This window comes from Rhincodon typus, chromosome 9 (assembly GCF_021869965.1).
Source record: "Rhincodon typus isolate 14 chromosome 9, sRhiTyp1.1, whole genome shotgun sequence".
NCBI classification, from domain to species: Eukaryota; Metazoa; Chordata; class Chondrichthyes; order Orectolobiformes; family Rhincodontidae; genus Rhincodon; species Rhincodon typus.
In genome coordinates this window covers 8,816,938-8,832,477 of record NC_063340.1, presented here as the reverse complement: position 1 = coordinate 8,832,477, position 15,540 = coordinate 8,816,938, and the positions used below count along the sequence as shown (strand labels likewise).

The 15,540-nt window shown below is 46.2% G+C and overlaps 1 protein-coding gene across 1 annotated transcript in view; it reads right to left on the bottom strand.

Moving 5' to 3' along the window:
• LOC109914877 (thioredoxin-related transmembrane protein 4-like) overlaps positions 1 to 5,950 on the bottom strand; it is a 28,964-nt gene extending 23,014 nt beyond the window's left edge. The window contains exons 1-2 of the mRNA XM_048600900.1: positions 5,925 to 5,950; positions 4,463 to 4,589 (exon numbers count right to left, since the gene is read on the bottom strand). Coding sequence (XP_048456857.1) covers positions 4,463 to 4,589; positions 5,925 to 5,950 — 153 coding nt within the window. The remainder of the gene's footprint in view (positions 1 to 4,462; positions 4,590 to 5,924) is intronic.
• Between the last annotated feature and the right edge of the window lie 9,590 nt (positions 5,951 to 15,540).

Here is a 15,540-nt window from a genome sequence, read left to right as displayed (position 1 = left end):
CTCTGGAAGGTCATTCCACATGTGAACCATCCTCTGTCAAAAATTTGCTCCAATTGTCTTTTTTAAGTCTCTCTCCACTCACCTTAAAAATATGCCCTCTAGTCTAGAAATCCCCCACCCTAGGGAAGAGATGCCTACCACCAACCCTACCTGTACCTCTCAGGATTCTGTAAAGCTCCATCAGGTCATCTCACAACCTCATACACTCCAGTGAAAAAAGTCCCAGCCTTCCTCTAGAACACCTTCCATATCCAGCAAGAATGTCTTCTGAACCCTCTCCAGCTTAATTACATCCTTCTTCTAACTGGGCAACCAGAAGTGGTTGCGAGAGTCACACGCACTGTGTTTGAAAGGAATGGAACTGAATTGAAAATACACGCACTGCACACCATCAAAGGCTTCAAAAGGCACACGATGGCTATCCATTTTGGTCAGACGAATAAGGCATTGTGGAAATGTTTTGGTGCAGAGGGATCTGGGTGTCCTTGTGCATGAATCAATGAAAGCTAATATACAGTTATGGTAGGTAATAAGGAGGGCAAATGGAGTTATATTGCTAAAGAAATTGGGTCTGAAAGTAGGGAAGTGTTGCCGCAACTGTACAACCACTGGTGAGACAGTCCCTGGAATACTGTACAAAGTTTTGGTCTCCTTCCTTGAGGAAGGATGTAATTGCACGTGAGGCAGTTCAGAGAAAGGTTAACTATGTTATTTGCAGATACGATAGGCTTTTCAAACGAGGAGAGATTCTGCAGGTCCGGCCTATTCTCAGACAAGTTTTGAAGAATGAGAGGGGATCTTATTGAGGTCTATAAGATGCTAAAGGGGATTGACAAAGCAGATGTAGAGTGAACGTTTCCTCATATGGGGAAATCTGGAATGAGCGGTCATACTTTCAGGTCAGGGGTAGCAGATTTAAAACACAGATGAGGAGGAATTACTTCTCTCAAAAGGGTAGTGAGTCTGTGGAGTTCGAGACGCCACAGCACGGTGAATAAATTTAAGGAGATAGACAGATTTTTAAATAGCAAAGGGTGTAGTAATGGGAAAGAGATGAGGGCTGGGGCATGTGGCGTGATGCATTGCAAAGGATGGCGTCTTCCCAATGCCAGCATCCTCAAATCGGGCACTCGTGCCTTGTGAAAGAAGGACCACCACCATCTCTTTCTACCCCTCTCCCCCCCCACCCCCAGCAGTCCACAGGGGTCTGCTTGCTTGCGGTGCTCCTTCAGTGAAGACAGGTCCAGCTTCTATTGGGTTCATGTTGACCATGGTGGCATGAATTGTCCACTTAGGGCCTTAATTGGCAGGAGGCCCTCAATTTTGGCTGAAGCAGGATGGCATTCACATAGCACCCTTCCACCCGATTCAATGCCCTCCCACCTCCAAACATACCACACTACAGTGCAGAAGATGGCATCTGCTTTATGGAGTGCCCTCCACAGGTCACAAGTGGGCATTTCTGAAACCTGGGTCAATCTTTGAACAGAAGTCAAATACTAAACTGCAGTGTTCAGTAACATATTTCCCAGCTTTGAACACTGGCTTCCTCTGCATATAGTACCAAGCAATAATGGTTCATATAAAAGAGCTAGGTGCAGAAGTAGGCCATTCAGCCTCTCAAACCTGCCCTCCCATTTCAATTTGATCACAGCGATCTCATCTCGGCCTCAACTCCACTTTCCTGGCCGTTCCCCGTGACCTTTTAACCCGTTACTAACTAAATAAGGGGTCAGTTAGCTCCACAGGTTGGATGGCTGCTTTGTGATACAGAGACACCAACAGCATGGGTTCAATTTCCCCACAATCCCATGTTATTATAAAGGATTCACCTTCTCAGCCTCTCCCCTCACCCGAGGCGTGGCGACCCTCAGGTTGAACCCACACCCCCTTCAGTCGTCTCTCTCCAATGAGCGCAAGGCTATGGTCTGTTAAGAGTAGAGTGACTTTACCGTTATTAATTAAAAGTCTAATTTACCCAGCACACTCTGGGGTAGCGAATGCCGCAGATTCACGACTCTTTGAGGAAGCTGGCATCAGGAAGAGGTCATCCCCTTTCAATTACCAACCCCACTTTCCCCCCTTCTCCTTCCCATACAAACCTCATCCCCCTCCTCCGCCAAAACCCTCCCAATATCACTTACATGTGGGGACTTAGCGGATCAAAGTTTAAGGGGAACAGGCAGGAGAATTCGGCCGAGAAATATACGAATGAATGGCGCAGCAGACTCAATGGGTTGAATGGCCTAATTCTGCTCCTATATCTCTGTTCTCCTGGGAAGTTGGCGGGTGTCATTCCCACAGCAGCCGCTGCCTGAGCAGGGGCGCTTGCAAGCAGAGTTGCCCTGCTCCGATTGGTCAGCAGGTAGATTTCTGACCCGATCAAGACCCAACACTGGCAGCATTAATACCCCCAAAGAGGGCATCATCATTGGGCAAGAACTCCAACGCCTCTATAAAATGCCCCCCCACCTCCAACGAGCATGAGCACGTTAAACCATGAACATGGCCACAAACAAATTGACAGCTAAGTTCCACCGACTCCTCGGCCCGTCCAAAAACAATTTTAGCTCAGAGCTTCTCACAAACAAAAACAGAAATTGCTGGAGAAACTCAGCAGGGCTGGCAGCATCTCAGGAGAGAAAGCAGCTCTGATGGGTCACTGGACACAAAACTGTTAACTCTTGCTTTTCTCTCCACAGGCGCTGCCAGACCTGATGCGCTTCTCTGGAAATTTCTGCTCTTGTTTCCGATCTCCAGCATCCGCAGTTCCTAAATACAGCAGGGGTTGGCGGGCGGGGGGTGCGCGGGAGCAGTAACTCCATTTTAATGCTTGATAACTGGCGCGACCCCACCCTGGAAGTTGGTGGCGAGCGGACGGAGGAATGGAGTTGTCCAAATGCAAATGCAGGAGCAAGACAGCTAACCATTTATCAGGCTCAGCGATCGTGACACAGCATCCCTTCTGCTAAGCCACATCTGTTGGCAGATAAAGAGCACTTGCCAATTGATGAAGAACCTCAGAGCTGGCCCCTTCTTAGAATAGCGAGGAGGTGTCCTCATCTAAAGAATGAGGCTTGCCATTGACCCGGACAAATTGTGCCTTGTCGTTGAATCACAGAATCCCTATATTGCAGTAAGAGGCCATCCGGCCCATCAAGTCTGTCCCGGCCCTCCAAAGTGCGTCCCACCCAGACCCATACCCTACCCTATCCCTGTAACCCTGCATTTCCCACGGCTAATCCATTTAACCTGCACTTCCCTGGACACTACGGGGCAATTTAGCACGGCCAATCCACCCTAACCCACACATCTTTGGAGGGTGGGAGGAAACCAGAGCACCCGGAGGAAACCCGCGCAGACATGAGGAGAATGTCCTCGCGGAGTTGGCACAGTCGCCCGAGGGCAGAATCGAACCCGGGTCCCTGGCGCGGTGAGGCAGCGGTGCTAACCACTGAGCCACTGTGCCGCCCCAGTCAGTGTAGAATCCCTGCGCTGGACCAAGGGTTGTTCAGTAGTCAGTGGAGGATGGACCACAGATTAGCCTCAGCAGAAAAGGTTCTATTTCTCAACAAGGTGTGGTTTATTACATAACTAACTGTGGACAGGTAACATGAACGCTCAGACATATTAACTATTACTAACAAGGAAACTGTGCCAGACTCCAAACGACTTCAAATGTATTGGCAATAGAACAGGTAACAGAACCAGTACAGGAATGATGGGCTGAATATCCTCCTGTACTTTAACAGTTCTGACAGACATCAGCTGGAGTACTGCGCGTGCCACCTTATAGGAAAGAGGCGAATGCACTGGAGAGACAGAGAGCAGAAGTGATGTGTTGGAAAGGTACCACTGACAAGAAATGATCGATTGAAGAAGTTGGGACTGTTCTCCCTGAGGGAGGGTGCAGAGAGGCGATCATGAAGGAAGTCTTCAAAATCGCGAGCGGGTTGGACAGAGTATGTCGGGAGAAACCTTTCCTGCTTGTACAAGGAGCAAGAACGAGATGGCAGAGATTTAAAAGTGATGCGTAAAAACAGCAAAAAAGGGTGATGTGAGAGAAAACGGTCTCACCCAGCGAGCTGTTGGGGGTGTGGGATGCACTGCCTGGAAACATGGAGGAGGCGGGTTCAATTGTGCAATTCGACTGGACGTTTGCTCAGATAGAAATGGCGCACGAGGATAGGGTAATTGACGCTCGGTTGAAGAGCCGGTGGGCCGAATGGCCTCACAATTCCGTGAAACTACCTGGAACATGTCGCCACGGTTTCCGCCTCGTAGCTGGGGTTACATAAATCGGACTGGACCTTGAACCCACGACTGGAACATCCGAGGGTCCTCCCCACACCCACCATTGCTGTCGGCCTCGGAGGCTCCGAGTCCGTGAGCATGACCTATGACCCCTCCAGAATGCATCAGTTCACAAACCTGGCCCAGAGCGAGTCAACACACGGCTGACCCTGCACGTACCTGGCTCCCGAGTGACATCTATCTTTCCCACGTGGATGCCAAGCTCCCTGCCAGACTTGCCGAGGTCCTCCCAATCGGCCTGGATTTGCTTACACGCTGGACACCAGGGGGCGTGACTGTGGGACGGAATGACAAAAAAAAAAGGCACAATGTTCAAATGTGGAGTTTTATTCAACCAAAGATAAGAACTTGGAGCAAGAGTAGGCCATTTAGCCCCTCGATCGTGCTCCACCATGTTACACCATCATGGCTGATCTCATCTCAGTCTCAACTCCACCCTCCTGCCTGCTCTCCATAACCATTCAACCTGTTACTAATTAAAGATCCATCTGTCTCCTTCTCAAATTTATTCAATGTCCCAGTGTCCACTTCAGTCTAGGGCAATGAATTCCACAGATTCACAACCCATTGAGAGAAGTAATTCTGTTTCAAATCCGCCACCCTTTATCTGAAAACTGTGGCCTCTCGTTCTAGATGACCCCACAAGGGGAAACATCCTCTCTCCTTCTACTGTCAAATCCCATTAGCATCTTACATTACGTCAGTTAGTTCGCCTCACAATTTTCTAAACTCTGGAGAGTACTGACCATAGAATTTAACAAAAACACTCCAGTATTGTTCTTTCCTGCTACAGCCATCCAGTCTGTACATACTATTCCTTCCAACCCAAACCACAAATTTCTTCATCACAATAAACTCGCCATGACCACATTTTTGTGTGTGTTTTGCCATTGAAATTTGCACAGATCCAATGGAAGTGATTTAGTGATGAAGAATGAAAAAACTATTTTACTAACCAGTGTCCAATCCAGAGTTAAGAACAGAACCATCTACTCAACCTATACCCGCTAGATTTGAATCTCCCACCCTATGGCAAAGACCTTGGCTATTCACCTTATCTATGCCCCTCATGATTTTTGTTTTTAAATAAGCCTCTAAAAAAAGTCACCCCTCAACCTCCTATGCTCCAGGGATTAAAAAGTGCCAGCCCTCGCTCAAACCCACCAGTCCCAGTAACATCCTTGTAAATTTTTCTGCACTTTTTCCAGTTTAATAACATCCTTCCTATAGCAGGGCAACCAAAACTGTACACTGGGTACCAAAAGTGGCTTCACTGACATCCTGTACAGCCATAACATGGTGTCCCAGCTCCTAGCGTCAATGCTGAGACCAATGAAGGCAAGCATGCCAAATGCCTTCTTCACCATCCTGCCTACCTGTGACGCCACTATGTACCTGAACTCCTAGGTCCCTCTGTTCGACAACACTCCCCCTACAGTTCCAGCAATATCTGTGTAAGTCCTGCCCTGGTTTGTCTTACCAAGACTGGTTTTCAATTCCACATATTTTAAATTGTAATATAAATTCCACTAAAGGCCACAGTAGGATTTGCATTCACATCCTCCAGTCAATTATCTGGTCTTCTGGGCTGCCAGTCATCAATACATCACATCTCTTTAGACATCTTGCAATCCATTTCGCAGTTCTGTAAGAGGCCAAGCATTGGAGGTCAGTGAGATTATGAAAGTCTCTCACAGATCATAGAATTCCTACAGTGTGGAAGCAGGCCATTTGGCCCTTCGAGTCCAGACTGACCCTCCAAAGAGCATCCTACCCCGACCTACTCCTCTCTACCCTATCCCTGTAACCCCACACTTCTCATGGCTAATCTACCCAGCCTGTACAACGTACAGCACATGCACTGCCATTCAATAATCGGCTAACAGCTAAAACGATACGAACTGAACACAACTAAGCTGACCATTTACCACCAACGGTCTACACCGATAATGCTGCTTTCTGGGCTATTCACATTCACCAATGACGCCACACAAGTGGACGTTTTAGAAGTCAAAATACTGAAGTGGCTCAGTTTAAAAATAAAGCCATTTGCAGCTGTCAACTTTAATGAGTTTGCTCCATAATCTGTGATGGATGGCCATCAGGCAGTACAGAATCTTTCAGCAACACTACAGAAAGAACCTCGCTGGGAACAGGATAATATGCTAATTGTGAAGGGGATCGACAACTAGGAGCTCTCAGCTCAGAGGGATACATGCGAGATCATGAAACTGAAATCTCAAGGATAGATTTCATTACCCACCTCCCCCACCTCTGAGCTATGCTTAAAAATATTTAGTATCACGGTGTCTCAGTGATTAGAACTGCTGCCTCTCAACACGAGGGATCTGGGTTTGATTCTACTCTCAGGCAACTGTCCACGTGCAGTTCGCACATTCTCCCTGTTGCGCGAGTTTCCTCCGGGTGCTCCGGTTTCCTCCCACAGTCCAAAAGATGTGCAGGTTAGGTGGATTGGCCATGCTAAGTTGGCCCATAGTAACTAGAGATGTGCAGACTAGGTGGGTTAGCCATGAGAAATGCAGGGTTACAGGGATAAGGCAGAGAGGAGTGGTCAGTCTAGACTCAAAGGGCCAAATGGCCTGCTTCCACACTGTAGGAATTCTATGATACTATGATCTATTAGAAACTTTCAATCTCACTGACCTCCAATGCTTGGCCTCTTACAAAACTGTGAAATGGATTGCAAGATACTAATATGATAAAAAAAGGTCTAATGAAGTGAATGATAATTTGTCACGATTCCTTTCTCGATTGGTTGTTAGTAGCACAGTGGTAATGTCCCTAACTCTGGGCCAGAAGGTCCAAGTTCAAGACCCCTCTGTCCCCGAACCATCACAACATGTCCAAGTAGGCTGTTTAAATCTAAACGTTCCATGGCACCTTTAAAATCCACGACCTCTACCAACGAGAAGATGCGACAGGGTGCGGTCCCAAAACATCGAAATGGCTAGAGTCTCATATTACCCGAACAGCGAGTCGAGACCGTAGGTAAACTCAAAAGGAGTGAAATAGAAAGGCAGGTTTAGAGGGAAAATCTTTTACACTCAGAGGGTGGGGTTCTGGAATGCATTGCCTGGGAGGGTAGCTGAGGCAGTAAACCTCAAAGCCTTTAAAAAGTTCTTGGTCGAGCACTTGAAGTGTCATAAAATCCAAGGCTATGGGAAAGTGGGACTGGTATGGGAAAGTGGTTCCACTGTAAGCAGTAGTATAATTTTAGCGATACAGACCTGATGGGCTGAAGGGCCTCTACTGTGTGATTCTATGAGTAAATAACAATTTAAATACTTGAATGCCAGGGCTCAAGCTAAGCAATTCCATCATACTGTAGAACACTTCCCTGAGCATGTCATGCTTCAAGAGGGCAGAGCTTGGTATGACGGAGACTGAGAGCTTTCTACCATCAGGTTACAGGAGTTCATCATCATATCATGATATCATAAGTATATCCCTTAAAAAGGTATATTGTAGATCTGCTGGGAAACATAACAAAAGTTACTAAATTCTTCCAAGTGAACAATCTCTGAGATTTATACATAGTATTTACACCTAATCATCATACCCATTGGTCAAAGTTACTTTACGCTTTCAAATTTAATGTGGATTTGCTCGGGCAGTTTTCTTAAATTTTGGAAGTGTTGACTTTTTTTTTGAGGAACTTACACACAAGCACCAGAATAGTCTTTTTTTCATAGCTTCATTATCCACAGAAACCTTTAACTACAACTATAAGACGAGACAGGCACAAACTCTTGGACACACCTGGTCTGCCAGTAATAGATGGCCCAATAAGATTTGTCAGTCTTCACATGCCAGCTACCAACACTCTTAGGGGTTAACAATGACCAGAGACTGAACTAGACTTGCCATGTAAATAGTAGCTACAAGAGCAGATCAGTGGAATCCTGCAGCTAGCAAGTCACCTCACCTCCTGACTCCCCAAAACCTGTCCATCATTTACAAGGCACAAGTCAGGAGTGTGATGGAATACTCCCCACTTGCCTGGATGAGTGCAGCCCCAACAACACTCAAGCAGCTCAAATCCATCCAGGATAAAGTAGCCCGCTTGACTGGCACCATATCCACCCTTTCTACCAGCGACACTCAGTAGCAGCAGTGTGTGCCATCAACAAGACGCACTGCAGAAGTTCAACAACGATTCCTCATCAGCACCTTCCAAACCCAAAACTACTTTCAGCTGGAAGGACAAGGGCAGCAGGTACGTGGGAACACCACCATCTGCAAGTTCCCTTCCAAGACACTCACCATCCTGACTTGGAAATCCAATCACTGCTCCTTCACGGTCTTTGGGTCAAAATCTGGGAACTCCTTCCCCAAGGGCATTGTGAGTCTACCTACAGCACATTTACTGCAGCGGTTCAAGAAGGTAGCTCACCATCACCTTCTCCAAGACTTCTAGGGATGTACAATAAATGCTTGCACTGCCAGAGACATCCAGGTCTCATTAATGAATAAGAAAAAAAACAAAAAGAATTCACATTGTCTAATTTCCAACGCCGATCACCAAGTCCTTCCCCATGACTTGTAACCCACCCCAGCTCCATACTCCTCAGAGATTTTGCCTACTCTTCCACTTTGAGCTTTTCGCACATCCCTGACATTCTCTGCTCCACACAGCGGTGCCAGTGAAGTGGGCAGCTTTATCACCAGTGAGTGCGTCTTCAGCACTGGGCCATAAGTTCTTGAATCCCCTCCAGAGGTCTCTCTGCCTCTCCAACCTCACTCCTGAATGTTAACATTGCAAGTAACTCAGCTTGTGATTGGAGTTAGTTGATGAATTAATTAACAGGGTGCTGGTAAAGTGGAAAGGGGTGGGTCTGCCAGGGGCGAGGAGCTGTAAGACTGTGTGGTTAATAAACTCAATCCACAAAACAAAACGGGCGGCTTTGTTTCTGGAACTGAACTGACAGACAGTCAAGTTGTTGGTGGCCATGTCTTATTAACAGCTCGGTGACAAATGTTATTTGAGAATGCTACCACTATCATCATTCTCACGCAGGCTCCACAGCAACTCAGAAGACCCTTCTAGTACAACAGTATGTTCATCCCAAAACAAAATTATTATCGTTCAGTTTGAGCCATAACTACCTGAAGAATTATGAAGAAGCCCAACTCATATGGTAGGTCCATGTTTAAATTGCAAGGTAAACCTGTAAACTGTTTGCATGAATGCAATTAAAAAGGAAAAAGAAAAAAGAAAGACACAGCAACATTAGATCATTGGGTCCATCAAACCTGTCCTACCATTCAATATGATTATGACCGATTTCCGGCTTTAATTCCAATTTCCCTGTCTTCCTCTCGATGCCCCAAGAACAAGATCTGTCTATTCCAGCATTAAGTGTATTCAATGAAGTAGCATCCATAATCCTTTTGGTAGGGGCCAGGGTGAATACAGACTTCTGAAGATTCACAACCCTTTGAGCAAAGTGATTTCTCCTCATCTCAGTCCTAAGGGATTGGTCCCTTATCCTGTGACGGTTTTAGACCAGTGGAAACACTGCGTCACAATCTCTCAATCGGCCCTTGTCTTACCCAAAACTCTAACCCGACTGCAGGCCCATTTTAAAGTCCGAGAATTGTTGCAACCCCTCAGTGAAATCTGTAGGGGTGGAGTTTGAGGCCCGGGGGAAGACAGTGGGTCTTATTGAAGCAAGCTCCATGGTAAAACGCAGCCTTCAAGCTTTGCAAAACATCAGAAATCACACGACATCGGGTTATAATCCAACACCGGACTTTTCTGACCTTGTCCATCCCAGTCCAACACCAACACCTCCACATCATGCAAAATTTCAGCTCTCGGCCCCACTTGGGGTGCTGACCCCTACTTTGGCAAGCCTTGGTCTACCCATTGAGTCACCTCAGAACATTGCACATCCAGATACAATCGCCCTTCCTTCTTCACAACTCCAGAGAATATAGACCCTCTTTATTAACTCTTTCACGACAGGAACCAATTCAGTGAACTTGCGCTATTCCAGCTCCAATGCCAGTACATCATTAAATATGGATGGAAAAACTGCACAATACAATATTCCAGGCATGGTCTCACCAAAGCCTTGGAGCAAGACTTCTTTTACTTGTGCACTCCAATCTTGCACTGAAGGCCCAACTTGTCATTTATCCTTTGGATTGTGCGCTAATCTTTTGCATTCCTTGCAAGAGCACAACCACGTCCATCCGAATGTTTGCAAGTTTCACACTTTTTAAAAAGGTCTTCAGTTTTCCTAACCTTTCAATTGACGTGAATAACTTTGCACATCACCTCTAATGCCCACTATCGCTGGCTGTCTCGATCTCTGCGCAGCCTCTTCAAGTCTCCCTCCCACAGCTTACCTTTCCAAACAGAAAACTTGGGATATCTTTCTTACCGTCTCTTCTTCTGTCCATAATACCGGACAATTCACAAAGCTGACAGCAAAATCTTTCAAATTAACTCCCCTTATTTTTCCATAGTTAACTCCCGCTAAACTACACCACAACTTTCAAAGCAATGGACTTGAAAATGTCATATTTTCATCGAAGCCAAATATTGCTCTGAAATGACAGTGTTAATTTAGCTGTGTTTAATGTTTTAGAAAAATAGGTGCTGTTAAAAAAAATGCTTATACTTGTTATGTTTCTGAAAAGGTAAACATAAAATAAAAGGTCCTGTATTGTCAAGCACCAATCTTAAGTAAACATGGTGGGGGTGAGTCACACTTGAGCTAAATATATTGCACCCACTCCATTATCCTGTTGAAGCAAATCCCTGAAAGATAACCCCTTGCTACTCTGGAGTTTCCTATGCACGCAAACACTGGAATAAATTGCCCATTAAAGCAGTGATATTTTCCCACAAGTACAATTCAGCTAGAATAATGCAACTTGAAAATGAAATCACTCCAAATTTCCACATTGGTGAAAAGTGAGAGGGAACTCATACTTGACGCATTGCAGCAGACAAACTGCATTTTATTAATGTGTTCCCAGAAGCTCAGGCATCGAATAAATAGAACGACAAACTCTCATAAAAGGACCACAACTTTCACAGCCATAATCTGCACCGTGACTGGGTACTCACTGGGACAATTAGGAGGAGCCACAACCTCTCACCACTTTCAGGAATAAATAGACTTGGGGCACAGTGGGGAATTGAATACCTCAGTTGATCATTGTCACATATTCATACAAAGAAGTAAAATTCACCCACATTTGCTATAGAAGACTTGACTGAGTGTGTGGTCAAGGAGGTGCTGGGTTCAGATCCCACTCCAAAAAACTTGCGCAGAAAAATCTACAGTGACTATAAGCAACAGGAGTAGGCCTTTCGGCCCCTCGAGCCTGCTCTGGCATTCAACAGGATCACGGCTGATCCAACACTCCATACGTCCACTTTTGTGCCCTTTTCCTGCAACCCTTGATTCACCTCCTGATCAAGGATCTATCTCAGACTGAAATATACACACTCCAGTGCGATTCTGAGAGAGTGCTGCACTGCTGTTGGTTCCAATTTCTAGATGAGACATGAAATGGAGGCTCCATCTGCCCTCTCAGAAGTATGTAAAAGATCCTATCACTATTTGAAGAAAAAAAGGGGAAGTATTTCCTGGAACCACTGCCAATAAAAACAGAGAAAACAGGCCCATACAGCTCTAACTATATCTAACTCCTTGAAAACATTCAACATTTTGGCCTCAACTGCTTCCTGTGGCAGAGAATTCCACAGATTCCCAACTCTCTGGGTGAAGACATTTCTCCTCATTAATACTTTCCCCGTCAATTGGCAACCCGAAAACAGCTTGGCTGGTCATTACCGCACCAATTCCTGTGGGATCTTGCTGTGTACAAGTTGGCTGCTGCATTTACAGTGCAACAAGAATGACATTTGACTGTTTGTAAAGGCTTTGATGTGATGAAGAAACCTATACAATTGAAAGTTGTTTATTAAATGTACTAAGTCTGAACATATATATAGTGATGAACTGCGCAAAAACTTGAAAGGCCAAATTATTTGGCCCAAATTCTTTTCTGGCACAATCCCATCTCGCAGAACGTCAACTAGGCCTGATCTGTGCCATCCCACTGAGCTGGAGAGGACTACAGCCAGAGTAGTATAGTCAGACTTGGTCACATGCGTTACTCATGAATACATTTCTCCAATAACTCGCAATTTTCTTAACAAAGGTCCACCTGTATGAATTGCACTAGGGACTCTCACTGGGCCCCAAGAGACACCTCGTAAGAAAGACATTCACGGAAACTCAACTCCCCAAAAGGTGTCGAGGTTGGGGATCAACTGAAAGCGTCAATGCCAAGAGGCATACATTTTTGGTCGGTAAGTTCTTAGGAGCAGAGCACGCAGATCAAGCCAAGGTGCGAACCACAAAGGGTGGAATCGGCCCGAGGGGCCGAATGGTCTACTCCAGTTCTGAGTTCTTTCCTGGTGCACTGTGCAACACAAACAGATCTCACAGTTCCTGGTTAACCTGCAGGAATATACAGACTGAATATAAAGTTAAAAGAAAGAGACAGGTTCTGGAAAACTAAAAAGGTGTCAAGGGGTTCGGGGGAAAGAAAACAGGAGTACAGAATCGGCGTAGAGATTAGCTTGAATGGTGCAGCAGGCTTAATGGACTGAATGGCCTATCCCTGCTCCTATTCTCTATGCTCCTATTGCAATCCCCAAATTTGGCCTTATTAATAAACTGCGCCACATGTCCAACTGCGAGCAAATGCCTGATAAATACTAAACAGAATCTGTAAAAAAAAAACATAAGCTACTCATGGGGTAGACAGAACAGCTGGGAAGCACTTCAGTCCAATTTCTCACAGACCTGGGGGCCAATTTATTACCAAGTCATCAGACATCTATTACAGTGAACATGTTCAACAGGAGAAGGCGAGAGGCAGAGGGAGAAGTGCATAAAGAGAGAGGGAGAGGTGGATAACGAGAAATAAAGAGACAGACATAAAAGGAAACAGAGCGAGCGAGAAAGGAATGAAGGAAATAAAAACAAAACTACTGCAGATGCCCGTGACCTGAAATAATTACCAGAAAATACTACAAATAATGTGCAGATCTGACAGCGTCGGCAGAAAGAGATACAGCGAATGGGGTGCCCTCTCCTGCAGTAAGTCTGATGGTATGGTAGAAGAGGTGGATCAATAAGGCCCTCATCCACCCCTACTCCTGCTAGCAACCAGATCAGCACCACATAGTCAGGGGGAGAAGGTTAGCAGCAGAGGAGCATTCTTCCTGTACAGAGTATCATCCTTCAAGTGACTGTGGGGTAAATCTTTACGAGCTTCAAAATCTCCCCACCCCCAAGACCAGCACCACCTCTCGACCCCGCCTCCTTGACCTGTGTCTTCTCTCCCACCTCACTGACCAACTCCCACCCCCACTTCCTACCTACACTCACCTCTACTGGCTTCATCCCCACCTCCTTGACCTGTCCGTCTTCCCTCCCACCTATCTGCCCCTCCCTCGTCATTGATCAACCCCCATCCTAACTCCCTACCTACACTCACCTCTACTAGCTTCATTCCTGCCTCCTTGACCTGTCCGTCTTCTCTCCCACCTATCTGCTCCACTATCCACCTTCTATCACCGCTCCCCCACCCCCTATTAATTTCAGAGTCCCCTTCCCCGCCCCCATTTCTGAAGAAGGGTCCCGAACCGAAATGTCAGCTTTCCTGCTCCTCTGATGCTGCTTGGCCTGCTGTGTTCATCCAGCTCTACACCTGGTTATCTCAGACTCCAGCATCGGCAGCTCCTACTATCTCCAAGAAGTGTTAGAGGTGTGAGAGACGGCAGAGTTAAATTGAATAAGGGTTAACTGGGAATTCCTATGTTCAACTACAGGAACAAAACTCTCCATATGAACTTTGTAACCCATAAAGGCGGAAATCAGTAGAATCTTCTGGAAAGGCCTTGGGAACATGAAGGATTTAACTGGACAGAAGACAGGAGGAGGATAAACAGGCAGGGAGTTGAGCAAACAGTATCAGGCAATGCTTGGCCAGGGCAAGATTTAGTGGTCCCTGCTTGCTTGAGAAAAAGATGATTGTCTGGGACCAGGGACATCTGATTTTCTACAGACAAGAATGGAATTAGAATCCATGACCAAATCTATGTAAAAAGATGGATTTTCTTATACAATCAGAGATCAACAGCACAGAAAAAGGCCCTTTGGCCCATCGCCAACAGTGCCACTCAAAAACAACCACCCATTCTAATCCCAATTTCCAATACTTGCCCCACAGCCTTGGCATCGCAAGTGCACATCTCAATAGCTCCTAAGTGGTATGGGGGTTTCTGCCTCTACCACCGTTATGGGCAGTGAGTTCCAGATACCCACCACCCTCCTTCTGAGTGAAAAACATCCCGCCATACATCCCCTCTAAACCTCCTGCCCCTTAGCTTAAATCTATGCCCCGCAGGCACTGATTCCACTGCCAAGGAGAGGCACTTCTACCTGTCTACCCTCCTATGCCCCTCATAACTTTATGCATCTCGATCATGACCCCACCTCCTCCAGTCTAATCTACTCCAGGGAAAACAATCCTGGTCTATCCAAACTGTCTTCAACAGAGTTGCGCTGCAGCACGTCTAGAATGGACTTACCACGTGTACATGTTAATGAACTATTCAATACCCGTACTTCAGACACTAATCATTAGGCCACATCCTCCAGAGCGGAGGACAGGACAGAGATGCAGCCGAGGCTGCCAAAGTCTGATGCTGAAGGTTTAGCACAGCACATCAATGTGGGAGCAGCAATAAGCATCACAGATCTTGACGATTCACATCCCAGTTAAGTGCCCCCAGAACTTCACTGAGCTGACTACTAAGAACAGTTATAGATGCAGCGCGGAAACTGTCAGTGCAACTCGTCCATGCCAACTAGATTTCCTAAAAGTAATCTAGTCCTATTTACCAGCATTTGGCCCACATCGTTCCCTTCCTATTCATGTACCCATCCAGATGCCTTTTAAATATTATGATTATACCAGCCTCCACCACTTCCTCTGGCAGTTCATTGTATACACGCACCACTCTACTGTGAAAAAGTTGGCCCTTAGGTCCCTTTTAAGTCTTTCCCCTCTCACCTTAAACCTACGCCCTCTAGTTTTGGACTCCCCCACCCTGGGGAAAAGACCTTGACTATTCACCCTATCCATGCCCCTCATGATTTTATAAAC